Source organism: Sapajus apella, unplaced genomic scaffold (genome assembly GCF_009761245.1).
Source record: "Sapajus apella isolate SASKATOON/1434 unplaced genomic scaffold, GSC_monkey_1.0 scaffold33, whole genome shotgun sequence".
Taxonomy (NCBI): domain Eukaryota; kingdom Metazoa; phylum Chordata; class Mammalia; order Primates; family Cebidae; genus Sapajus; species Sapajus apella.
The window spans coordinates 10,314,219-10,341,535 of NW_022436973.1; the positions used below are offsets into that span (position 1 = coordinate 10,314,219).

The following is a 27,317-nucleotide window of genomic DNA, read 5'->3' on the forward strand; positions in this document are numbered from 1 at the left end:
GCCACCACACCCAGCTAGTTTTTGTATTTTTTGGTAGAGACAGGGTTTCCCGATGTTGGCCAGGCTGGTCTTTTATTAATTTATTACACACACATTTTATACATACATATATATGAATATATATACACTTCTTACTGCATAAACCCATACAAAACATAAATGTATAAAAGCTCCTTAATGCATCTGGAATTTATTTTTGTGTATGGTGTGAGGCAGGGACCTAATTTAATTTTTGTGTATGGGATTAAGACCACAATACGGGATTATCACTGAATGGTTGTCTTTTCCCAGAGCTTGGAAACACCCTCCATGCAGTGCTTGGCCTCTTTCATTGTTTCATCTACCCCTGTGTGGTCCTGCATCAGCACCATGCTCTGTGACACCAGCTTGGGAATACATTTGGTATGTGTTCATGCCAGCACCCCTTCTTTCTTCCTGTTTCAAAACCTTCTTGGCCATTCTCATCCACTTTGTTTTCCAGGCAGACTTGAGAATCAGCTTGTCAACTTGCATTTTGTAAATGCTGCTGGATTGGCACTGGTTTTATGCATGAAGAACAAATCTCTTGGCCATGTCAGCTCTTCTCAAAACATGAACTCTTCTCCCATTTCTTGTGGTTTTCCTTCAACATCCTTCAGTCAAGTGTCCTCACTTTTTTCATATGAAATCTGCAATTTTCTTGCCAAATTTAATCCTGGATACTTTACCAGTTTTAGGGCTAAGATGAATGTGAGCCTTACCCTAGGTGACATTCTCTGTGGTCAGGGCTGCAATGGAGGAAGCTCCTGCTATCTGACACTCATGTGGCACTTGTTCTCAACTCCATGCCACCCTCCTGAGGGTTCATGTAATTCTCCCAAGTGGACACCTGGTCCACAAACACTATCTAATCCATGGTGTGCTGACACCTGTCACCACATCTATCCTCGACTGTGGGGACTGAACATTCCCCCAGACATGAGGAAACCAAGGCACAGAAAGATGTGACAGCTCCCCAAGGTCACACAGTGAGTCACAGTGATGCTCTGACCCCCAATCCAGACCTGCCAGGCCCCAAAATGCTTGGTCCACCCCCTCCCCCAACTCTTCCCATAGCCATTCAGGTCTCAGTAGGCTTGGCTGAACCAACTCTGTGGAGCTGTGAGTAGAGGGTTAAACGCTGGTTCTTGTCCCAGGGAGTAGATGGTGGCCCACCCCACCCTGACCCAGATGGCTGAGAAAAGCTCTTAGTGAATGGGAGTTCTGTCATACATCCGAGGGGCCCGCTGCATGTGGCTCAGCCACCACCCAGATGATCAGGTCCCCTTTATCCACCCACCCCTTCCCCACCCCTTACCCCACACTCCCTCCCATCCTCCAAGGTCAGCGTTCCCTGGGTGGAGCATTATGGTTCACAGTGCACTCGAACAGCCCCTCTGCGCAGACAAGAAGGCTGAGGCCCTGCAAGGGACCTGGCCTCACCCAAGTCCTACAACAGGACTCTGATTCAGCCCAGCAGGGGTAGGGGAGGAAGCTTTGTCGAACAGCAGGAGAACGAAGGTCTCCCTCCCATCCACCCCCAGTCCAGGTCCACAATGCACAAGGCTGGCCGCCTGCCTGCCACTCAGCCCACCCACTGGGCTGCCGCAGAGGAGTCGGCCGCCAGCCAGGGTGGGAGCCAGCTCTCCAAGGCAACCAAGACAAGGACCGGAGGTGCACAGCGCCAGCCACCCGCAGGGCCCCCAGAGTGGCGCCTCCATCAAGCCCCAGGACTTTAGCTAATCCGCTAATCCCTGGAGGCCAGAACAGGCCTGGCTGGGGCAGGCTGCTTCTCTGAGGCTCCAAGACCCCCAGACAGACGGTGACAAGGGCCCATGAGGAGACTCAGAGACCCCTTGGATGAGACCCCTGGACAGACAGTGGGAAAGGCCCAGTGATGAGACCCAGGATCCCCAGACGGATAGTGACAAGGGCCCGGTGATGGGACAGACGGTGGTCAGGGCCCAGGGATGCGACAGAACCTAGGCCCTTCCCTGGCCAATGCCACTCAAGGGAGTGCTCAAGGGAGTGAGGCTTGGGGCCTTACTTTCCTCCTCGGCACCAGGAGATGCCCATCCTCACCCTCTCCCTGCCAGAGGCGGCCTGAGGCCCCCAGGATGCGGGTGTGAAGGGCTCTTACTGGCTGTGTGGTGAGTGGGAGCTGCTTCCCACTCAACGGAGGGAAGGGTCACAGTCTCTATTTTTCCAAATCAAATCCCGCTCCACGTCTCCAAGCACCTAGGCCACAGGCGAGTCTCAGCATTATTTTTCAGGTCTCTGTCCCGTCCCAGGGCTCTGGGAGTGACTCAGCCCTGGAGAGGAGAGGCCGAGGCCACTTCTCACCTGTCGGCCATGGTCACAGCAGGAGAGCCTAGTCCCAAGGACCCCTCATCTTCACCATGGGACTCCAGGGTTGCCTGGAAGGCTGGGCCAGACTCTGAGGCCCCCAGAACCCTACTTGCTTCCTGGGTCTAGGTGCTCTGTTTAGTTCTCAGGGGCTTGCCCCGGGTGGTTACCTGGGGCTCAGGCTCCAGGAAGGGTCTGACCGAGGAAGGAGGACTGGGGCAAGCCTCCCGTTCAGGGGTCCAGGGAGCTTCTGCCCCCCACAGCCCTGAGTCCTTTGAGCTGCTTGGGCTGGGTCTGGGGTGGGAGGGGGAGAGGAGTGGCCCCATTTACCCCACAAGGCTCTGAATAGCAGAGCTCCCCAGTGACCCCTCCTTCTTACCCTGCCAGCCTTTCTGCCATCACTGCCACCAACCATGTGGCCAAGTGAGGCCATTACCCTGTGAAGGTCTCTCTGGGACAGGAAGTTCCCGAACGACCCTTTGGAGTTAGCGCAGCTGCACCAGGGGCCGTCCCAGGAGGCCCCGAGAACCCGGGTTTTGCAAGGAGGGTGAGCAATGGGCTCAGGACAAAAACCAGGGAGCTGAGTGTGACGCCTCCATTCCCCGCACTTCCGCTCCCATCCATGGGCACATCCTGCTGCCTCAACCTCCTGAGCATGTCCTGAATCCCACTGCCTCTCCTCTGCACCCAGCTCCACCATCCTTCCTTCCTCACTGGCCCCGCTCCAATCAGACCCCGTCTCTCTTTGGCTTTGAATCCTACAATGGCTTCCTCCTCCCATGCAGTAAACCCAGACTCCTCTTCCTGATCTATAAGGCTGGCCTCCCTGGCTGGCCTCATCTCCGCCACCACACCTGGCTCACTCAGCCCCGGCCACCTTGCTGTCCTGCAAATACCCCATCCGAAGTCAAAGCCTTTCCCAGCTGCACCCGTTTCCCCACCTGGAACCCTTCCCCAAGCACTCCCCCAGCCGCTTCTGCAGCACTGCTCCTGGTTAAAACTCCCTGTCACTTCCCACCCCATGCACCGCCTACGCCAGGCCTGTTACAGAATATCCGGGAGATCGGAGAGACCCATGGGTGAAACAGGAGGATTTTATTAAGGTGGCCACTGGCTCAGCGGATTAGCATCCCAAGTCTGAGCCCCAGAGAAAGAAAATGAGGTACTTTTATACATCCAGGATGACGTAGCAGCTAACAGGTTTACAGAAGCCAGAACAAAGGACAGTTAATTAATTTGTAACATTTCTTGTGATGTGTATTACATTTGAAAATAGCATTTTGAAAAACGCATTGTACATTCTTTGGGTGTATTCTTGCCCTGTGACCTTGCAGCTGGTCAGCAAGGGAAACGGGAGTCTTGAGACGCCTGGGAACTTTGCTGAGAATGTGGGGAGAATAGAGAGGTAGGTTTCCCAGGGAATGAGTTAATTTTAAGCAGAGCTGGGGGTTCAGTTTTATATTAAACAGCACACAACACAGCAAATGTACTTTATTATATAGGAACGAAAAATTATAAGGTTTTGTTTTCACCATTATTGATATTATTTAATTCCCTCCTTCAAGCCTTCGGGATTCGTTTCACAGCACGGGTCAGATGGCATTTGGTTGTTCTGATCATTCTCCTTGGTTGCTGCGTGTGGGGCCCTTGAGGGCAGGCTCCATGTTGGTCTTACCCCTCACTGGGTCCCCAGAGCCTAGCATGGAGCCTGTTACCCAATAGCTGTCCCATAAACGGAAGCCAGATGAGTGAACAGGCGGGCTCTTGATGCCAGGAACTACCAGTGGGGGAGACTGCACAGGTTCAGACTCCGGGAGCTGGAGCAAACAAGGACGTTCATTTGCAGCATGAGGCCCGCTGTGGATGGGCAGGGTGCTGTCAGGCCTGCCGTCTCCCAAGTCTCCAGGGGACACTCCCTGAGGGTCCTCGCTGAGGCTGGGGCCAGGGTCGCAAGCACAGCAGCAGCATTCCCTGGACAAGAACATGGTGGCTCGTCCACAAGTGGGCCAGGAGAAAAGCAAGGGTTGAGAAGTAGGGGGCCTGGGGTCCAGCCAGGGCCCTCTCTGGCCCTCAGTTTCCCCTTCTACACAATGGGCATGCTGCCTCCTACTCCATCGGCCTCATCTGGTTGATGAGAGGTAGCCAAAGCCTTTGGAGAGGCAGATGCTGCCATTTCACATCTAAGAAAACTGAGGCCCCACAGGCCAGGCAGGTTTGACACGCATGGCCGAGAGGCTGCCAGGAGTCAGGGCCATGGCTGAGTCAGCCGCCAGCCCTGCCTTCCCACTGCTGTCTGTGGGGGATAGGCAATGCCAAGCTTCTAGCCAACCTACCTTGTGAACTGTCAGCAACTGGTGAGCACTTCCTGTGGGCCCAGGCACCTTCATGAGTCACCTTTCCTCCCCCACCCCCATGCTATCCAAGGTCAGGGCTAATCAGAGGATAAAGCAGGCCAGGGGTGGCATGGTGTTTGAGGGGATATCTGAGCAGAGCCTGAGGGAGAAGCCATTCCAACTGGGGGAAGGCTTTCTTGGGCAGAGAACAGCAAACACAAAGGTCCTGGTTGGCTCTTGGCTTATCGGCCCCCTCCTCCAGGAAGCCATCTTGGATTGCTTCTCCCACGTCTGCCCATTCTCCCATGATATCTGCCTGGCTGGCACAGAGGAGTGGGTATGCGTTCAGGACAGATAATCTGCTGGATGAGCTAACAAGAGCTGCATCCACGCTGTAAAGGAATAATTCTGGCTCAGCGGGAAAGGGTGGGGTCTTTCTCACTTTGGTGTCCCCAGTGACCTTCACACAGTAGATACTTAAGAGTTGAGCACATGTGAAATTTGGAAGTGGTACCAGAAAATGAGGTCAAGGGTGGCTTCTTTCTAAGGACAAAGCTGTCCCCACATGACCCTCAGTGCCCTCATGGCCCATCTCCTGGTGGAAGGACTCCCGCCCTTGGGCTGCCAGGCTGTGGCCATGACCCCTCAGCCCAGCTGAGCCTGGGGAAACAGTTCTCCACAGAGAGACGGCTTCCCGTCCCTTTGCCTGGTGGGCAGCAGTACATTGTTGGGGGCAGGCAGGATGCCCTCATATGTGTGTTCCTGCGCCTTTCAAGAGCAGCTGAGCGGCGCCTCTAGATCCTGGAGAGGTTCAGCCCCCAGGGAGCAGCCATCATGGGCAAGGCTGCCACAAATCGCAGCATTGAGGCATTTACTCATCACATGAAGAATGATGTGTTTGAAGCCTCAATTTTGAGGTTATGAGTTGTGCACGTGTGTGAGCATGTAGGTGAGTGAATGAGTGTGTGTGTGTATGAGTGTGCGTGTGTGTGTCAGGGTATGTGTGGGTGTGAATGTGGCTGTGTGCACAAAATCACATAAAAACAGTAAAGTCTCTGTACACACAGGGAGGGTTCCAGGGACAATAGGAATTTCATGATCAACTTGGCAGTCAGCCTGTTAGACAGCCTCCCTCTCTGCAGCCCATTTCTTCCTAAGCCCTGTATGGGGCCAGGCGCAGTGGCTCAGGCCTGTAATCCCAGCACTTTGGGAGACTGAGGCGGTGGATTTCTTGACGTCAGGAGTTCCAGACAAGCCTGGCCAACATGGTGAAACCCTGTCTCTACCGAAAATACAAAAATTAGCTGGGTGTGGCGGCACATGCCTGTAATCCCAGCTACTCCAGAGGCTGTGGCAGGAGAATCACTTGAACCTGGGAGGCAGAAGTTGCAGTGAGCTGAAATTGTGCCATTGCATTCCAGCCTGGGTGACAAGAGCTAGATTCTATCTCAAAAAAAAAACAAAAAACATCTATGTGGAATGCAGTCACCTAGTTGGTTAAAACGGGCACCCCACAGACACGGGTAACCTACGGATGAACCCCAGTAAACTTTCTCATGACCGTGCTGAAGCCTCCCGCACTGAAGGAGCTGCAGCCTCATCGCCAGCACATGAGACCTACGTGCTGCACGGAGACTCACTGCATCTGTGCAAATGGGACCCTCCTCTCTATGCCGTGACGCACCCTCTCCCCTCTCCCTCACCCATAAAGCCCCTGTCACTCTCCCTCAGGGAGACCATGCTTTGGAGAATACACCCCGCATCCTCCTGACTTGTCCCAAGTAATGAAAGTCCTATTGATCAAAACCCGAGTTTTTGCAGAGTTGTTTGTGGCTCACCAGATGAATGAACCCTGGTTTTTTTGGGGGGTGTAAGAAATCTAGAAGAAAAATGCACCAAAATTATCTCCAGGTGATGGAGTCTAGACAATTTTTATTGACTTTGATTTTGTACAACCTTCTTCTAATTTTCTATACTCAGTCTGTGCCAGTTTTAGAATCAGAAAAGATTCTAATAGAATCACTTGGTATAATTCCAAGTGGGCTTTAAACCATTGGTGCAAAAAGCACAGAACAGGTCGAGGAGGGGCGTGGGCACTCAAGGAGGCACTGGGGTGGCCGGTGACCAGGAGGCAGGGCCTCAATCCAGCTTCCTCACACCAGCTCCTGAGGGTCACTGGCTTCCGTTTCCCCATCTGGGTTCTAAGCTTCTGACTCTGGTGTTCTGGAATGATCTACCCGACATCCCAGGTAGGACCTGGGTGGGAAAGGCTGGGTGTGGGCAGTGGGACAGACACAGCTGCTCACTCGCCCTTGCTGGAGCTCAACCCTGCCTGTCACGCTGGGGCCTGTGGCGGCTGCATCTTGGGCACTTGCGTGGGCATCTCCAGGGTTGGCTGAAGTCAGGGGAGGAGACGAGACTCAGACCTGACAATTATTTCAGTGCCTGCAACTCACCAAATCTACAGCATGCGAGAAACTGAAAGCGTCACTGCAGCATGATCTGAATTCTTTCAGAAACCCCAGAACCTACAGCATTAACCTGTGCTCGCAGCTGTTCTCGCAGAAGCAAAAGCTAGAAGCCAATAGCCACGAACCAGCCACAGCTGAACCGAGCAGCACCACCTGGACCTGAATTCTTGCCTCGTTACCCTGCGAACATCTCCACCTGGGACGAGAGATGCACCTTGTTAGGCACAAAAGGTGCCGGGTGCAAAAGACAAGCCTGCACGCTCCAGCCCTCCTGGAAAAACCCACCTGTCTCCAGGAATCCCTGGCTCAGCCTCCACCCGCCTGCCCCAAAAGCCCTTAAAATCCCTCTTTGCCCTGTGCCTTAGGGAGAAGGTGCTTCAAGCATCAGCTCCGCTTCCCCATGCCTTAATCAACAAATAAAGTTCCACTCCACTTTGCACAATCTCGTTTCATTCTCTTGGCACGAACAGCACCGGGCGGGGAAGGGACGCATTAGGGTCAACTGACCCCTTCAAGGGTGGGTCACAGAAGGTCACTGTAATGGTGCCAGGTGCCTTGAGGTGAGGTTTGAAGAGTCCCAGAGTCAGGGAGTTGGTGACAGGTTGGCCTGTCCTGGTCCCTGGTGTCCAGACAAGTGGCCGCAAGTCAGCATCTTGGGTCTCTAAAGGAAACTCTGAATCACCCTGCCAGTCAGGGCTTTGCAGCGGCCTCTACGAAAATCCCCCAAAGCCTGGTAACTGCCACCCTCTCTTCCCCACTCCTCAGCCCCAGTGTCCTTCCCCCGTGTCCTTCCTCTGGGCAGTCGGGGGGCCAGCCCCGGGCCTGGCCTCGGGCCTTTCACCAGCTTATCCACACACCTCCCCACTTCTGAGTTCTCCACCTGAGATGCTGCGTGGAGCAGGATTTAACGGAAGAATACGAGGGCTTTGGCTCAGAAAACGCTGGGTGCAAATCCTAGCTCCCCCAGTTTCTAGCTGTGAAACCTTACTCCTCCCTGAGCCTCAGTTTGCCCTGTGGTAAAGTGGGGCAAATGCCTAAGAAGATGGTTGTCCAGCTCAAGTGAGCTCATGGGCAGGAGAGGGTTTTGGAAACAGATTCTGGACCGGTGAGAAGCATCTCGCTTATCCCCCTCAAGAGACCCACGGCCACCCCAGGCCCTGCCTGTCCTGCCTTTCCTTTCCAGTCCCAGCTATGCCCCTGCTCACTTTCCAAATCTGCAAAGACACGCGAGGCTCGGCACTGGAGGGGCAGGACAAGGTGCTGGCAGCCAGGACTGGGCGCATCAGCTGGGCACTTGGTTAAATGAGGCTGATTTCTGAGATTAGCCAATGAGTCTTTGGCAGGGACACTTCCACCCCCCCCGCCCCGCCTCGAGTGGTGGCCAAGGTCACCAAGCCCTTCACAGGCTGGGCTAAGCTGGACAGACACCAGGACAGGTCAGTCAGGAGGGACCAGGGGTCCTTCCTCCCAAAGGAGTAAGGCCAGAGCCTAGGACAGGCCCCAGAGCCAACTCCACTGCACATAGCTTTGTGGCGGTGAGTTCTCTGGCACAGCCAGCAGTTACGCTCAGAGCAGCTGAGCCTGGCCAGCGTTCAAACACCAACTCCCCCACTTCCTGGCATGATCGTGGGCAAGCGACTTCACCTCTCTGAGCCTCTGTTTCTTTCTCTGCAAAATGAGGTAACATCGGCACCCACCTTGCGGAATGCTGAGGATTAAATGCACTTTTAGCATCTGGTTCAGGGCCTGACACTTGGAACGTCTAATAAAACTTGTCTGTCACTTCCGTCAACTTTGGGAAAGACGGAATGCTGGAAATTCCATCCTTTTGCAGAAGGGAAAAAGAGTTCCAGCCCACTCCTTCTGGGATAAATCAACGAGGGAAATCCAGTGAGGATGGAAGAGAGGAACCCTGCTCCGTGCCTGGCTCAGAAACGCCGGTCCCTCGGTCAGTAGGGAGGTGGCGGGTAACTTAGAGTTAATCACTGGTTTGTGGGACTCTCGCGGAAGTTTTCTGGGAGAACAACTGGGATTGAAGAAGAGGATGTCGGTTACAAGGCTGACAGCTCTAGAAACTAGGAAAATAAGCTGGGCCTGGTGGCTCACACTTTGGGAAGCTGAAGCAGGTGGATCACCTGAGGTCAGGGGTTCGAGAACAGCCTGGTCAACATGGTGAAACCCTGTCTTTACTAAAAATACAAAAATTAGCTGGGCTTGGTGGCGGGCACCTATAACCCCAGCTACTCCGGAGGCTGAGGCAGGAGTATGTCTTGAACCCGGGAAGTAGAGGTTGCAGTGAGCGAGATTATGCTACTGCTCTCCAGCCTGGGCTTCAGAGTGAGACTCTATTTCAAAAAAAAAAGAAAGAAAAAGAAACTGGAAAAATCTTCAGTGTAGCCACAGTCTCTTCTGCTCCCCCACCTAGAGGGCTGTTACGTTTGACCTGTGTCCTCCAAAAAGATACGTTGAAGCCCTCAGGCCCAGTACCCCAGAATGTGGCCTGATTTGGAAACAGGGTCTTTGCAGAGGTCATCAGTTAAGATGAAGTCAGACTGGAGTAGGGCAGGCCCTTGATGCAGTAGGCCTGGCGTCCTTTTGAGAAGTCACTGTGGTCGGGCGCAGTGACTCATGCCTGTAATCTCAGCACTTTGGGAGTCTGAGGCAGGAGGATCACTTGAGCCCAGGAGTTCGAGACCAGCCTGGGCAACACAGCAAGATCCTGTCTCTACAAAAAATTTTATTTTTTATTTATTTATTTTTTTTTTTTTGAGACAGAGTCTTGCTCTGTTGCCCAGGCTGGAATGCAGTAGTGCAGTCTCTACTCACTGCAACCTCCGCCTCCTGGGTTCAAGTGATTCTTCTGCCTCAGCCTCCTGAATAGCTGGGATTACAGGCATGCACCACGCTTGGCTAATTTTTGTATTTTTAGTAGAGACAGGGTTTCGCCATGGTGTCTAGGCTGGTCTCAAACTCCTGACCTCAAGCAATCCTCCCATGTCAGCCTCCCAAAGTGCTGGGATTACAGGCATGAGCCACTGCGCCTGGCCGCTACAAAAAAATTCTAAAAATTAGCCAGGCACAGTGGGGTGCACCTGTGGTCCCAGCTACTTGGGAGGCTGAAGTGGGAGGATGGCTGGAGGCTGGGGGCTGAGGCTGCAGTGAACTGCGATCATCACACACCACTGCACTGCAGCCTGGGGGACAGAGTGAGACCCTGTCTCAAGGAAAAAGATGAAGAAGGAGAAGAAGAGGAAGAGGAAGAGGAAGGAGGAGGAGGAGGAGGGGGAAGGAGAAGGAAAAGAAGAAGAGGAGGAGGAGGAGAAGGAAGAAGAGGAGGAGGAAGAAAGAGAAGGAGAAGGGGGAGAGAAGGGGGCAGGAGGAGAAGAGGAAGAGGAAGAAAAAGAAACAAGGAAGAAGGAGGCCTCATGGAGACCCATGAAGGCGATGTCTGTGTGACAATGGAGGCGGGGCGGTGGCGGGGGATGCCTCTCTAAGCCAAGGAACACCAAGCAAGGACTACCAGCAAGCACCAGAAGCTGGAAGAGGCAAGGCAGGGTCCTCCCCTACCAAGTTCAAGGTGCCCTGCTGACACCTTGACTTAGGGCTTCTGGTCTCCCGAACTGTGAAGACATTAATGTCTGTTGTTTGAAGGCCCCTGTGTGTGGTCCTCTGTTACCGCCTTCTTGGGGCATCCAGAAGCCCTCAGATGCAAGGGCAGTGTCTAAAATGAGAAGTCCCTTCCCAGGGGAGACGGTATGAGGGGAAGGCCATGGGAGGCACCACGTGGGGTCTGCGTGGCCTGGGCAGGGCCCCATCACCCTGTGCCCCCAACCCCGAGCACAAAGGTGTCTGATCCCCGGTACCTCCTCCTGGGGACACATGCCATGATTCTCTGTGGCCCAGAGAGCAGGCCTCTTCTGAGCCCCAGACAGACACCTTTTCAGCTCCACCGCAAGGAAGAGTTTTCTAGATTAGAAGGCACTTCATAGGTATTTGTTGTGAAAGTGAAAATCAGCAAGGGCTGCGGGGCAGGTTTACTAGGAAGTTACTAACTCCTAAGCTGCAGCCTCTTCCAAGGCTCACACCTTGACCTCCAGCCTCCAGAGCAGAGACAGTAAGTTTCTGTTGTCTAAAGACATCAAGTGTGGTACTTTTTTCCAGCAGCGCTAGGAGAGGGATACAGAGGTGGTATCGGGACACAGCCTGCACATGGATTTTGGCCTCAATAACGCCTGGCTCCTGGATGCCCTGACTCCTTAATGCAAGAACCAAGCTGGGTGGCCTGAGGTCATGGTTTCTTCATGCAGGAGAGGATGCAGTGACCCCAGGAAGGAGGCACAGGTGACGCAGAAACTCTCAGCAGGCCAGGCACGGTGGCTCATGCCCGTAATCTCAGCACTTTGGGAGGCCAAGGGGGGTGGATCATTTGAGGTCAGGAGTTCGAGACCAGCCTGGCCAACTTGATGAAACCCCATCTCTACTAAAAATACAAAAATTAGCCAGGCGTGGCTGTGCATGCCTGTAGTCCCAGCTATTCAGGAGGCTGAGGCAGGAGAATTGCTTGAACCTGAGAGGCAGAGGTTGCAATGAGCCAAGATCGTACCACTGCACTCCAGCCTGGGTGACAGAGTGAGACTCTGTGTCAAAAAAAAAAAACAAAAAACTCCCAGCAGAGTGGTGGTGGGGAGCCCGCACTTCCGCCCATGAGAAGCGTAAAGGGAGATGGAAGGGGAGAGAGGAGCTACACACACTCCTCCAGGCTGGGCCTCACACTGGGCAGAAGGGTCAGTGGAGACACTGAGACCGTCAGAGAGACCCCCCAAGAGCCCCCAGCCTATAGCCCACCTCCCCCTTGCTCAGCAGCAGTGGGCTGCCCCCACTCCCTTCAGGCTGCAGGTGAAGTGTCCAGAAGGCCCCACATGCCCCAGAATGGGATCTCGAGCTGCCGAGAGGGCTGAGGGCCCAGCAGAGGTCTGGACAGGTGCCTCCAGGCCAGAGGGGAAGGACACGTGGGACTCCATAGCCAGACAGCGGCAGAGCCAGGAGGGGGGCTGCCCACCATGCTTCCAGGCCTCTCTGCACACGGGACAGAACAGGGTGCAGGGCAGGGAGTGTTTGCTGATGAGGGAAGCTGACAGACAGCAGGGGCAGATGAACAGCCACAACCCCCGCCCCAGACAGCTGCCGGGCCTCACGCTTGCCATGAGGCTGAGCCAAGTTTCCAGGCGAAACAGCCACACCCAGGTGTCCTTGGAAAGGGACTCTCCTCTCTGCCTCTGTCCAGGGCCTGGCCAGGGGATGTGACCAGTCTCAGATAAGGGGATGTGACTGGTCTCAGATAACGAGGGACCTACGGGGCCAGGAACACACACACGGCCCAGCCTCATCGCTGTGGACGCCCACAGCTGAGAACATTTATTTTCTGCTCCAGGTTCTCCGGGGGGGTCAAAGAGAAGACAAGGTCAGGAGACAGGTGGACTTCCCCAGAGAGGCCGAGTGGGGTGGCCAGGGGACGGGCCACATCCTCTGGGTCTGGGAGGGAAAAAGCCAGAGACACCCAGGCTTGCCATGGGCGCAGCTGCCCTGCTGGAGAGCTAGAGGAGAGCGCAGGCCCCTCAGAACCTGATGTGGGAGCCTCCCTTCACAGAGGGCATGGAGGTGGCCTTCAGAGGCCTTGGGGGCTGCCCGAAGGAGGAGACAGTGAGCTTGGGGGTCGCTGACCTCTGCAGGGTGGACTCAGACACTGGGGAGGGGACCAAGAGGGTGGAATGGGCCCTGGAGGCCGACTGGGGCTGCAGCAAGGAGAACTGGGGCCTCGGGAAGGCGGGTAAGCTGGAATCCAGCAGCCTGGAGGCTGAGGCAGACACAGATAACAAGGAAGACGGGGAGGAGGTGGCCGCGGGCGTGCTGGCCGTGGTATCCAGCGCAGCCTGCTCCCTGCTGGGCACCAGGTCCTTCTGGATGTCGGGGGCCACCAGGCGGACATGCCGGTCCTGCTGGTCGGGGCCCCTGCTGGTCAGGAAGTCGGGCTGCTGAGTGGGCGTCAGCTCATTGAAGTGCAGGCTTCGGTAGACCTGGGGCGAGATCTGCAGGAGACAGAGCGGGGAGCGGGGACACCCAGGACCAAGAGCAGGCTCTCAGGAAGGAGGCGAGGCCAAGAACACATGTCCAGAGGACTGCAGCTGCCACTAACCATGGCCTGTGGGCTCATGCACCCACCCAGCACCAGGCCGGTGCCCAGCCCTGCTTTCCACCCAGCTATGGTGTGTATGGGCATCCTGAGCTGGGCGCGCAGACTGCACGCTTCTGAGCATGAGGCCTCCAGCTGGGACCCTGGGTGAGGCCCCGGTGCAAAGAGCTCCTGGGAGCAATCCATGTCACACCAGCCTCTCCCCAGCCCAGACAGGGAGGCCCTGCAGGGACGTGGCCTTCAGCATTATCTCATCTATTCTCAAGGGAACCTCACAGAGGAGGGAGCTCCCACAGCACTCCCACAGCAGACAAGGAAGGGGAGCTGGGAGAGGCTGGGATCTGTCCAGGAAAGGGCAGGATGGAGCTCAGATCTGTTCTTTCCAACGTCCCCTGCTCCTTTCTGTCCCCAGTGGAGAGCCGCTCCTTCCACTTACCCTGTCTCTTACTACATGCCTGGCACGATGCCCTGGTCTGCTGCTGAGCACCATGGTAGCGGGGACATGGGTGGGAAATATGCTAACCAGCAAACCATGGAAAATGCTCGGGAGCCTATAGACAGGGGCTACCCCAGGGGGGACCTTGTCCCACAGGCCCTTGAGGTTTGTCCTCAAGGACAAAAGCTGCCCCAATGACCTCAGCCAGGGCCTTGGCAAATAAACCATATCAGTCTCAACCCAGACCTGTCCATGGCCCAGAATCCTGTTTAAAGGGCAAAGGTTCCTATCCACCCCCACTGAAGGGCCGTGTGGGCACAAGGGTGGCTGCTGGTGAAAACAGGAGCCCCTGGCACCCTGCCCAGCCTGCTGGGGAGCTGCCCCATCCCGCCTCACCTGCTGCTTCATCCAGCCGTATGGCACACTGCTGGACAGGAACCTGGTATTCCGCACACGTTCCTTGGGCTTATACGCCGCTCCCAGGACTTTGCTCACCTGCAGAAGCCATGCCGAGTGAAGCCAAAGAGTTGGGGGTCCCTGCACCCCTCCCCATGCACCCCTCCCCTCCCAGCCTCACCTGCTTGTCCCCAGACTCCCACTTGCTCCAGCTGTTCTCAATGTCTTCCAGGGGGCGTTTTCCAGCCCACGGGGACACCAGGGCCATCTTCTGCAGCTTGGCCCAAGCGTCTGCCTCCTCATCTGCCTTCCCATGCAGGAGAGCCATCAGTGCCGTCTGCTCTCGCCGCTGGAATATCAGGGCCTCGGCCAGATCCCGCTGCTCCCTAGTGTGGGGGCCTTTCCTTCACAAGATATCCCCCCACCGCAAGGCAGGGCAACCCTCCCAGAAACCCTGAAAGGCCGTCCCCTTCCTGGGCCTGATCCTCTCCAATCTTCCATCCCTCCCCGCAGGCCAAACTCCCCAGAGCTCATCACTGAACATGTGTGGAATCAGAATTTGCAAAGCCTGGGTCCAGCTGGCCCAGCAGGTCCTGCCACTCTCCCACCACTCTATCCTCTCCACCATGCAGACCCGACACCCCATCTGGCTTTATCTGGACCTCCCCTTGTGGACTATTTAAACGTGCCTGCCCCTGCCCCAGGGAAACCCTGCCTTTGCCTTGTTTGATCTCCCTCCGCAGGACTGTCAACATGTATGCCTTGAAGGAAGCACAGAAGCCACAAAGATTTTGTGGGTGCCTGACAAACTCCTACTTAAATGTCAAAACCCAACTCCAACATCACCTCTCCTGTGAAGCCTTCCTTACTTGATCCACTCAACCATGTGGATGGTCCTCTGAGCTATCCCTGTTCCTAATCCTCTCATTACTTATCACATAAAGCTACAGCCATTAGTGCCTGTCTACCTCGCCGAGTAAACTGTGAGTTCTTTGAGGCAGGACCTGGGTCTGGATGTCTTCTATCTCTAGAACCTAGCACAAAGTCCGGCAGTCAGTAGGATCTCAATACATAGGTTCTTGAATGAACCTGAATTACTGGAAACTTGGTCAGGAATAAGGATGGAGTGGACAGAGTGGGTAGGGGACGCACCTGCAGGGGGAAGAACGAGCAGCCAGCAGTCTGCTGTGCCCTGCAAATCAGGGAAGTAACACAAATGTCTGCTCAGGATCAGGGCCTTGGGCTTGGGCCTGAGCACTCCTCTGCCAGGGACCTCTGGCTACGTAGCAATGACCTCTGCAGGGAAGCCAGCTCTAGCAAACCTGGGCCTGGCTCGGGCACAGGGCCCCATACAAGCTCTTGGGTTTTTGTATCTTGCCCTATCACTGCTCAACCTTTCAGCTGAGCTGGGCTAAAATGGGGCCTGGGCTCTCCCCCCATAGCTGCCACTTGTGGAGTAGAGTTGCCTGCCACCCTCAAGCCTCTGGCCTTCTGAAGGCCCTCCCTACCCATGCCTAGCTCTACCTGACCCAGGTAAAGGCTTCCCGGGACCTGGGAAGACTCACAACCTCTCCCTCCTCAAGCCAGGGAAGACCAGGCGAGCTGTGCTCACTCACCGCAGCTCCAGATGGGAGGCCTTCCAGGAGGTGCCAGCAGAGCCGCCCTCCTCCTCTAAGCCTGCTCTGCGTTCATGAAGACCATCATGGGCATCCTCTAGTCTTTTCCACATGCTCAGGCCAAATGTTCCTGTGATTTCACCAGACGCTGCTCAGAACGACGACTGACATACCGCCCTCCTCCAAGCCCTCTGACCCTTACCCTCCCTCCTCGAGGGTCAGCTAGCAACCCCCACCCTCAGGCCCCACACTCACCCAAATGTTGAGTGCCCACCATATGCTGGGCACAACACTGAGTACTCAACAAATATCTGGATGAGCCAGACAGAAGCCCTAGGATACACTCGGCGCTCAAACCTAAAGCATCCTGCCCACATGTGGGCTGAGAAGGGGGGGTACTACGGCAATGACCGAATGGTCCTCAGCTGGGCTTCAGGTAGCTTGTGTGTAAAATGGCAATGGCATAAAAAGCCCAGACCCCCATCAGATGTGAGATTTAGGGTGGTGGGGGAAGGAATGGGCTGGAGTAAAAAGTAGGTAGTGAAAACAGAAAAACTTAAGTCCTGCTCCTGGCCAGGTCACCTGGCCCTAATTGTTTCTTGATATGAATGGTGGCTAATATGGGTATGCGTTTACTTTCTCAAAATCCAAGAAACTGAACCCTTCTGGTTTATATGGTTCTCTTTACATACAATGCAACAAGTTGATTTTTTTAAAGAGAAAGGAATATGCCTTATCATATATATGATTTGCAAAAATATACATAGGTGAATAATATTGGGTGGATGGGTGAATGGATGGAAGGACAGTTTGCTGAATGGACAATTGGGCAGACTGTAATATTTAAGCAAAAGCAGTTGCTGTGGCCTCAAACTCCTTCCCCACAGAGCACAAAGGTCATGCCAGCTTATATTCAGACAGGGATAGAGACAAGGAGGGCCTTGGGCATCACTGAGCTTCAGCAGGATCCATACCAATGGCTTCACCGGAGAGTTTCCAAGCCTTGACATCCCTGTCCTGGCCAGCACTGATAACCAGCTGGAAGTTGTCCACATACAGGATGTCTGCCACACTATCCAAATGGCCCTTCCAGGTAATCAGGAGCATCGGGGGAACCAGGGAAATGGTATGACCTGCCACAACCTATAGGGGACAGTACAGGAGAAATACTTACACCAAGACCACTACACAGGCTAATCAGAACACACCCAGGACTGCAGGCAGCACAGCCCAGCTGGAAGGGCCCTGGGACACGGGCTAGGGTTCTAAATCTGGATACATTCCACATGAACTTGCTTGTGACCGTACCTAGGTCCCAGCGCTTCTCTGGGCCTCACTGGCCCCTTAGGTAAAACCATAAAAAGCACTCGGATATTACTACATGGTTTACCAGGTGCCTCCATACAGATTATTCCGTTTGAACCTCTCAGCCTTACAGGAAGTATATGATTCCCGCTGACTTACAGAGGAGGAAAGTGAGAGTCAGGCATGTTCAATAACTAGCCTGAGCCCACGCAGCCAGAAAGTGATGGGGCCAGGGCAAGGGCCGAAGTCTTCTAAAGCTTTTCCTTTGGGCATTGGGAGATGAATAGGGTGAGCAATGGGGTGTTAAATCACATTCACTGAGAGCATAAAACTACTTAACTGGAAAATGAGTGAAAATGACCATTTTTAAATAAAACAAGATTAACAAAGGCGGACTTATTCAGCCATATTCAGCTATGGAAAGTCAGAATAATATACACTTTAAACAAAGCAATGGAAGACAACAGAAAACTCAGAAACCAACCCAAATGTATGTGAAACTTCGGTATTTAGTGAGAGTGGTAATAGAAAATATGACTCAGTACAGTAGTGGGATACCTGATGAATTATAAGAGAAACCTAAGTTATCTTTTATCTTACAACAAAACGAATACTAGGCGCATTGAAGATTATATTTTCAATGAAATCATAGAATACCTATAAAAGAATGAATCAATGTTTATCTTATCTCTAAGAAAGCGATAGACAAGCAAAGGAAAATATCACAATGGGAAAAAAAACTGACTTGATCACCAAAAAATATAATTTTAAATCATCATAAATAAAATTAACAAACAAATGGCAAATGGGGGGGATATTTGTAATACATATGATAGACAATGAGTTAATCTTTCAATATACTTTTATGTTATTTATCTTTTTTAGGGATGGGGTCTCACTATGTTGCCCAGGCTGGTCTCAAACTCTCGGGCTCATGCGATCTGCCCACCTTGGCCTCCCAAAGGGCTGGGATTACAAGCATGATCCACCATACCCAGCTTCACATATTTTTAAATAATTATATAACCTTTTTAGAAGATAGTTACCACAATGGAAAAGTACGCAAAGGACATGAAGAGACAATTCACAAAGTTATACAAAGGCAATAAAATAAGAGAAGATGTCACTATCACTAATAAACAAAGGCATATGAATTAAAATCAAAAGAAACCATTTGCACCTAAAAATCAACCAAAAATGTTTTCCTCACTTAGAGCATGTATTTATTGAATACCTTCTATAAGAAAGGCACTCTAATAGACTCAGAGGATCCTCAGACGAATACCACTAATAAATTATTTAGGTTGTCAAGGATAAAACAAAACAGGCCAATGAAATGCACAACTGTATAAAACTTGTGGAGTGTAATTTTGTAGTATACATTAAAGGCTTTAAAATGGCTTATGTTCTTTTTCATGCTCTTTCCTTGGGACAAATCACTAGATGTGCAAATAACTATGAACAACAACTAAAAAGATTTGTAAAAGAGAGTATTTGCGCCATCATTTTTACAGACACCTAAACACAACTTTATCAGAACATAATTCACATATAATTTACCAATTTAAAGTGCTCAATGGCTTTTAGTGTATTCAGAGTTGTGAAACGATCACCACATTCTATTTTAGACAATTTCATCACCCCAGAAAGAACTCTTTACCCAGTAGTCATTACCCAATTCCCCCAACTCCCTCCCCCAGCCTCAGGAAACCACTAATCTACTTTCCATCTCTGTAGAAAGTATATTATGGACACTCTGGACATGTCATTTAAGTGTAATCACACAATGTGTGGTATTTTGTGGTTGGCTTCTTTCACTTAGCATGGTATTTTCAAGGTTCATCCGTGTTGCATGCATCAGTACTTTATTTCTTTTTATTATTAAATAACATTTTACTGTATCACCATACCATACTTTAACCATTTGGAAGTTGACAGACATTTGGGTTGTTCCCCCTTTTGTATTATAAATAATGCTACCATAAATACTCATGTACAAGATTTTATGTGGACATATGTTTTCATTTCCCTTGGGTATACACTTGGAAGTGGACTTGTTGGGTCATATGGTAACTCTACACTTATATTATCTGTTTTTTTCTTTTGTAGCTTGTTTTTGGTGTCATATCTAAGATACACTGTCTAATTTAAGGTTACAAATATTTTTCCATTTATTTTATTCTAAAAGCCTTACATACTATATATTATATTAACATTTTGAGGAACTGCCAGACTGTTTTCCAAAGTGACTACAGCTTTCTACATTTTTTTTTTCTTGAGACAGAGTTTCGCTGTTGTTGCATAGGCTGGAGTGCAATGGTTCAATATTCACTTACTGCAATCTCTGCCTCCCAAGTTCAAGCGATTCTCCTGCCTCATCCTCCTGAGTAGCTGGGATTACAGGCATCCGCCACCATGCCCAGCTGATTTTTGTAATTTTAGTAGAGACAGGGTTTCACCATGATAGCCAGGCTGGTCTTGAACTCCTGACTCCTCAGGTGATCCTCCCGCCTTGGCCTCCCAGAGTGCTGGGATTACAGGCATAAGCCACCACACCCAGCCAGCTTTCTACAGTCTATCTAGCAATGTGTAAGAGTCCCAGTTTGCCCACATCCCAGACAACTATTGCTATTATCTATAGTTATCCTGGAGAGTGTAAAGTGGGATCTCATTAAAGTTTTGATATGCATTTCCCTGAGAGCTAATGATGTTCAGCATCATTTAATATACTTATTAGTCCTTTACCATATTTAAATTAATTTATCTTTTTTATGAAGTTGTAAGAGTTCTTCATATATTCTGGACACTAGTCCCTTATCAGATATACGATTTGCAAGTATTTTCTCTATGGTTATCTTTTCACTTTCTTGGAGATATCCTTTGCAGCCCTAAAGCTTTTAATTTCGACAGTCTAATTTATCTGTTTTATTCTTTTGTAGCTTGTTTTTGGTGTGATATCTAAGATACACTGTCTAATTTAAGGTCACAAGTATTTTTCATCTATTTTTTCTAAGTCTTCTACTTTTAGCTCTTACATTTAGGTCTATGATCCATTTGGAGTTAATTTGTGTGTGTGTTACGAGGTGGGAGTTTAGCTTCATTCTTCTAATAAAGTTATCCCTATTGTCCCAGCAGGGCATGTTTCAAAAAGAATATTACTTCCCTCCATTTGATTATCTTGGCATTCTTGTCAAAAATCAATTGACCATAAATGTGAGAATTTATTTTTCAACTCTTAATTCCATTCCATTGACTTATAGGTCTTTCCTTACACCAGTATCACGTTGTCTTGATTACTGTAACTTTTTATTCAGTTTTGAATTTGGGAAGTCTGAGTCCTTCAACTGTGTTCTTTCTCAAGATTTTTTTCTTACTATCTAGATCCCTTGCATCTCCAAAAAGGAAAGAAGGGAGGGAGGGAGGCAGGGAGGGAAAAAGGGAGAGAAGAAGAGAGGAAACAAGCTGGGCACAGTGGCTTACGCCTGTACTCCCAGCACTTTGGGAAGCTGAGGCAGGTGGATCACCTGAGGTAAAGAGTTCAAGACCAGCCAGGCCAACGTGGCAAAACCCTGACTCTACTGAAAACACAAAAATTAGCCAGGCGTGGTGGAAGGTGCCTTCCAGCTACTCGGGAGGCTGAGGCAGGAGAATCACTTGAACCTGAGAGGCAGAGGTTGCAGTGAACCAAGATGGCATCACTGCACTCCAGCCTGAGTGACAGAGCAAGACTCCAACAAAGAAAAAAAAAGGAAGAAAAGAGAAGGAGAGAGGAGAGGAGAGGGAGAGGGAGAGGGAGGGGGAGAGGAGAGGAAATAAAAGACAAAATAAAAGAAAGCGCTGGGATTTTGATAAAAACTGCATTGAAGCAATTTGGGGAATACGCTATATCAACAACATCCAGTCTTCCAATCAATGAACATGAGATGTATTTCCATTTATTTGGGCATTCTTTCATTTCTTTCAATAATGTTATGCAATTTTCAGAGATCAAGATTTGCACTACCTTTCCAAATTTATTCCAAAATATTTTATTCTTTTTGATACTATTATAAGTGAAATTTTTAAAATTTAATTTTCGGATTATTGCTAGTGTATATAAATATATTGATTTTGTATATTTACCTTATATCAAGCAACCTATTGAATTTATTAGTTTCAATAATTTTTAATGGATTCTTTAGTTTTATGTATAAGATCATGTCATCTGCACATAGCGATAGTTAACTTCTTCCTCCCCAATACAGGTATCTTTTATTTCATTTTCTTGCCTAATTGACCTCCCAGTAAAATATTAAACTGGGTAATAAGAGTAAATATTCTTATTTTTGATTTTACAGGAAAGTAATATTTCAACATGAAGTTTTATGCTACCTGTGAGTTTTCATAAATAGCTTTTATCAGGTTGAAGGAGTTCCTGTCTTTTCTAGTTTATTTAGTGTTTTAATGAAAAAATGATGTTTAATTTTGTTAAATGCTCTTTTTGCATCTATTGATATAATCATATAGCTTTTGTTTTTTATTCAGTTGATATGATGTATTACATGAATTGATTTTGGATATTAAGCCAACTTTGCATTTCGGGAATAAATCTTAGTTGGTCATGATATATAATCATTTTCATATGTTGCTGGTTTCAATTTGCTAGTATTTTGAAGATTTTTGTATCTATATTCAGAAAAATATTAGGTCTGTAGTTTTATCTTCCTGTGATATCTTTATCTGCTTTCGATATCAAGGTAATACTGGCCTCATAGAGAACTCTTTTGGAAGAGTTTGTAAGCAATTGACATTAATTCTTTAAATATTGGGTAGAATTTACCAGGGAAACTACCTGAATATGGAGTTTTCTTTATGGGAAATTTTATTACTAATCCAATCTCCTTACTTGTTACATTCAGGTTTTCTATATCTTCAGATTTTCTATTTCTTCTTAAGTCAGCTTTAGTAGTTTGTGTCTTTCTAAGGTTTTGTTCATTTTTCTTTATTTTTTGATAATGAACAGTCAGACACCATACTAATGTCCAATAGTAGGTAACAAGCTAAATAAGTGATTATAATCCCATAAAATGAAAATTTGTAACTCCATAAAGTAAAATATTATTTAATCAATAGAAAGTGTGGTGTTCAAGAATATTTTATATCCCAGGGATGCAAGGATGGTTAAACATATACAAATCTATAACTGTGATAGACCATATTAACAAAATGAAAAATAAAAATCATATGATCATGTCAATAGATGCAGAAAAAAATCATCTAACAAAATTCAACAGCCCTTCATGATAAAAAACTCTTAACAGATTAGGTATAGAAGGAATGTACCCTCAACACTATAAAGGCCATATATGATTTGCCTGTAGCTAATATCATATTCAATGTTGCATAGATTTTCCTCTAAGATCAGGGACAAGATAAGGATGCACACTCTGACCACTTTTTTTCAACATAGTACTAGAAGTCCTAGACAGAGCAATTAGGCAAGAGAAAGAAATAAAAGCATCCTGATAGGAAAGAATGAAGCGAAATTGTGTCTGCTTAATAACAACATGACTTTATATATTAAAAATCCGGCCAGGCGAGGTGGCTCATGCCTGTAATCCCAGCACTTTGGGAGGCCGAGGCAGGCATATCACAAAGTCAGGAGATCAAAACCATCCTGGCCAACATAGTGAAACCCCCCCCCTACTAAAAATGCAAAAATTAGCTGGGCGTGGTGGCAGACACCTGTAATCCCAACTATTTGGGAGACTGAGACAGGAGAATAGCTTGAACCCAGGGGGCAGAGGTTGCAGTGAGCCAAGATTGTGTCACTGCGCTCCAGCCTGGTCACAGTGAGACTCCGTCTCAAAAAAAGACAAATTCAGTAAATTTGCAGGATATATTAACATACAAATATCAGTAGTGTTTTTATATACTAACAATGAATGATCAGAATAGGAAATTAAGAATACAACTCCAGCACTTTGGTATGCTGAGGCAGGTGAATCCCCTGAGGCCAGGAGTTCAAGACAAGCCTGACCAACATGGCAAAACCCTGTCTCTACAAAAAATACAAAAATTAGCCAGACATGGTGGTAAACACCTGTACCCCAGCTACTCAAGAGGCTGAGGTAGAATAATCACTTGAACCCAGGAGGCAGAGGTTGTAGTTAGCTGAGAATGCACCACTGCATTCCAGCCTGGGCAACAGAATGAGACTCCACCCCTCCAAAAAAAAAAACAAAGAAAAAAAGAAAACAATCTCATGTATATTAGCAACTAAAATAAAATAAAATACTTAGGGGTAAATTTAACAAGGAGTTAAAAAATCTGTATACTGGAAACTATAAAACACTGTTTAAAGAAACTAAGAAAACACAAATAAATGGAAAGATATCTTGTGTTGATAAATTAATATTATTACAATATCCATACTAATCAAATCGATCTACAGATTCAATGTAGTCCCTATCAAAATTCCAATGTCATTTCTTATAGAAATAAAACAATCCTTAAATTCATATGCAACCATAAAAGATCCTGACTAGCCAAAACAATCTTGAGCAAAAAGAACAAAGCTAAAGGCATCACAGTCCCTGATTTCAAAATATATTATAAAGCTAATATAATCAAAACAGTATGGTGCTGGCATAAAAACAGACATATTAACTAATGGACCAGGATAGAAAAAAACCCAGAAATAGATCCATGCATTAATAGTCAATTGATTTTTGACAAAGGTGTTAATAATACATAATGGGGAAAAGATAGTCTTTTCGATAAACTACTAGGAAAATTGGATTCACATACAGAAGAATAAAATTGGATCCTTATCTCAAGTACAACAGTCAACTGAAAATGGATTAAAGACTTAAACATAAGATCTGAGACTGTAAAACTACTATAAGAATACCTAGAGGAAAAGCTCCATGACATTAATCTGGGCAATGGTCATTTAGCTATAACCCCAAAAGCACAGGTAATAAGAGCAAAAATAGGCCAGGCACAATGGTTCACGCCTATAGTCTCAACACTTTGGGAGGCCAAGGTGGGTGGATTGCCTGAGGTCAGGAGCTCAACACCAGCCTGGCCAACATGGTGAAATCCTGTCTCTACCAAAAAATACAAAAATTAGCTGGGTGTCGTGGCACACGCCTGTAATTCCAGCTACTCAGGAGGTTGAGGCAGGAGACTCACTTGAACCAGGGAGATAGAGATTGCAGTGAGCTGAGATCGTACCATTGCCCTCTAGCACAGGTGACAGAGCAAGAATCCATCTCGAAAATAATTTAAAATAAGGATAAACAAATAAATAAAAGCAAAAACAGACAAATGGGATTTTAGACAAAATACAAGGCTTTTGGACAGCAAAGGAAACAATGAACAACGTGAACAACTAACCCACAGAGAGACAGAAAATATATGCAAATCATACATCTGATAAGGGAGTAATATCCACAATAAATAAGAAACTCAAAAAACTCAATAGTCAGAAAACAACCCAATTAGAAAATGGGAAAATCACCTGAAGAGAGTTTCTCAAATGAAGACATTCAAATGACCAACAGTTTCAAGAAAAAAATGTTCAGTATCACCAATCATTAGGAAAAACAAATTAAACCACAACGAGATACCACCTTACATCTGTCAGATTAGATGTTATCAAAAAGACAAGAAATAAGTGTTGGTGAGGATGTAGAAAGAAGAAAACCCTTGTACAATGTTGGAAGGAATGTAAACTAGTACAACCACTGTATTGGTCTGTTGTCATGCTGCTAAGAAAGACATACCCGAAACTGGGTAATTTATAAAGAAAAAGACGTTTAATGGACTCACAGTTCCACATGGCTGGGGAGGCCTCACAATCATGGTGGAAGGTGAAAGGGGGCAAAGGCACATCTTACAAGGCAGCAGCCAAGAGAGCATGTGCAGGGGAACTGCCCTTCATAAAACCATCATATCTCATGAGACTTATTCACTATCATGAGAACAGCACGGGAGAAACCACCCCCATGATTCAGTTACCTCCCACCAGGTCTCTCACACGACACATGGGATTATGGGAGCTACAACTCAAGATGAGATTTGGGTGAGGACACAACCAAACCGTATCAACCACTATGAAAAATAGTACAGGGTTTCCTCAAAAAAACTAAAATTAGAACTACTATATGATCTAGCAATCCCACTTCTGGGTATATAACCAAAAGAGATCAATATGTCATGTCAATATGTCAAAGAAATATCCGCACTCCCATGTTTTCTGCAGCACTTTTCACAATAGCCAAGATATGGAATCAGCATAAAGGCCCATCAAGGGATGAACAGACAATGAAAATGTGGTGTATATACACAGTGGAATAATATTCAGCCTTAAAAGAGAAAAAAGTCCTGTCATTTGGGACAACATAGATAAATCTGGAGGACATTATGCTAAGTGAAATAAGCCAGGCAGGAAAGAAAAATACCGCATGATCTTATTTATACAGGGAGTCGTAAAAAGTCAAACTCACAGAAGCAGAAAGGGCCAGGCACAGGGGCTCACACTCGTAACCCCAGCACTTTGGGAGGTCACGGTAGGAGGATTCCTTGAACACAGGAGTTTAAGACCAGTCCAGGCAAAATAGTGAGACCCTCATCTCTATAAGAAAAAAAATGCTTTTTTATTTGATTTATTTATTTTTTGAGATGGAGTCTCACTTTGTTGCCCAGGCTGGAGTGCAGTGGCACAACCTCAGCTCACTGCAACCTCTGCCTCCTGGATTCAAGCGATTTCCTGTCTCAGCCTCCAGAGTAGCTGGGATTACAGGCACGCATCACCACACCCGCCAAATTTGTATTTTTAGTAGACACAGGGTTTCACCATGCTGGCCAGGCTGGTCTTGAACTCCTGACCTCAGGTGATCCACCTACCTCAGCCTCCCAAAGTACTGGGATCACAGGCATGAGCCACCGCACTTGGCCAAAAAAAGGTTTTTAAAAAGAAGTAGAAAGGAGAATGATGGTTACCAGAGGCTTGGAGGGTAGGGTGGAGAATGAGGGGGAGAGAACGGGAAGTTACTGGTCAAAAGGATACCAAGTTTCAGTAAGACAGGAGGAGTAAGTTTTGCAGTCTGCTGCACAGCAGAGTAACTACAGTCAATAGTATATTGCATCCTTCAACATAGCTAAAAGAGTAAATTTTAAATGAATCACCATAAAAATTGTAAGTAAGTGAGGTGGTAGATATGTATTTTGGGTTTTGTTTTTGTTTTTTCGAGATGGAGTCTGGCTCTGCCGCCCAGGCTGGAGCGCACTTGTGCAATCTCAGCTCACTGCAACCTCCGCCTCCCGGGTTCAGGCGATTCTCCTGCCTCGCTGGGACTAGTCATGTTCCACCATGCCCGGCTAATTTTTTTTTGGATTTTTAGTACAGATGGGGGTTTCACCATGTTAGCCAGGATGGTCTCAATCTCCTGACCTCGTGATCCCCCCACCTTGGCCTCCTAAAGTGCCAGAATTATAGGTGTGAGCCACCGTACCCGGCCAAGGTGGTAGGTATGTTAATTGGCTTGATTTAATGATTCCACATGTGTACATAGATCAAAACATCACATTGAACCTCAGAAATGTAAATAATTATGATTTGCCCATTTGAAACAATATTAATAAAATTTTTAAAGAAAAAATATTTGATGGTATATGAAATTCTAGTTACATACAATACAATCCCAATTGTTTAAAATATATTGTTATAAACCTAAGAGCAGATGGTCAGGAACACAGATGCTAGAGTCAGACAGACTTGGGTTTAGTCCCAGGTCTACACTGGTAGCTACTGGAGCTTAGACGAGTCTCTCAGCTCTTCAGTTTCGTTACTTCCTCATCTGAAAAATAACATCTCCCTCACAAGTCGTTATGGAGATTAGTCAATGCATATATAACATACTAATCGCCACCTCTGGAACACTGCAAGCAGTACATATTGTTACAATGATTGTATCAACATGATAAATTCTTCACATGCTGACGCTGTGGGTAACCAGTTCCCAAGAGATTTGAGTACAATGACATTCTCTTCATACCAAATCTGACTGGCCATAACATACTCACGCGGAGATTCAGAAGGCATGTAAGACTACAAGAGGGCTATCAAAATTGCAAATGCATGCAACCCTTCCACTTCCAAGAACGTCTCTTCCAGAAATGTCTTCACATATGTCAAATGACATTCACTATTCACTTCTG

General features: G+C 48.3%; 1 protein-coding gene across 5 annotated transcripts in view; it reads right to left on the bottom strand.

Annotated features, from left to right (window-relative positions):
• Positions 1-12,551: 12,551 nt before the first annotated feature.
• The window catches only part of EFCAB8 (EF-hand calcium binding domain 8), a 69,777-nt gene continuing 55,011 nt past the window's right edge, over positions 12,552-27,317 (bottom strand). For 4 of the 5 annotated variants that reach the window (XM_032295251.1, XM_032295253.1, XM_032295252.1 and 1 more), the window contains 5 exons: positions 16,781-16,949; positions 15,807-15,936; positions 14,372-14,576; positions 14,191-14,289; positions 12,552-13,254 (listed from right to left, as the gene is read on the bottom strand). In XM_032295251.1, the coding sequence (XP_032151142.1) occupies positions 12,784-13,254; positions 14,191-14,289; positions 14,372-14,576; positions 15,807-15,936; positions 16,781-16,949 (1,074 nt within the window). In that variant the 3' untranslated portion in view covers positions 12,552-12,783. The remainder of the gene's footprint in view (positions 13,255-14,190; positions 14,290-14,371; positions 14,577-15,806; positions 15,937-16,780; positions 16,950-27,317) is intronic. The other variant, XM_032295250.1, reaches the window with a different exon arrangement.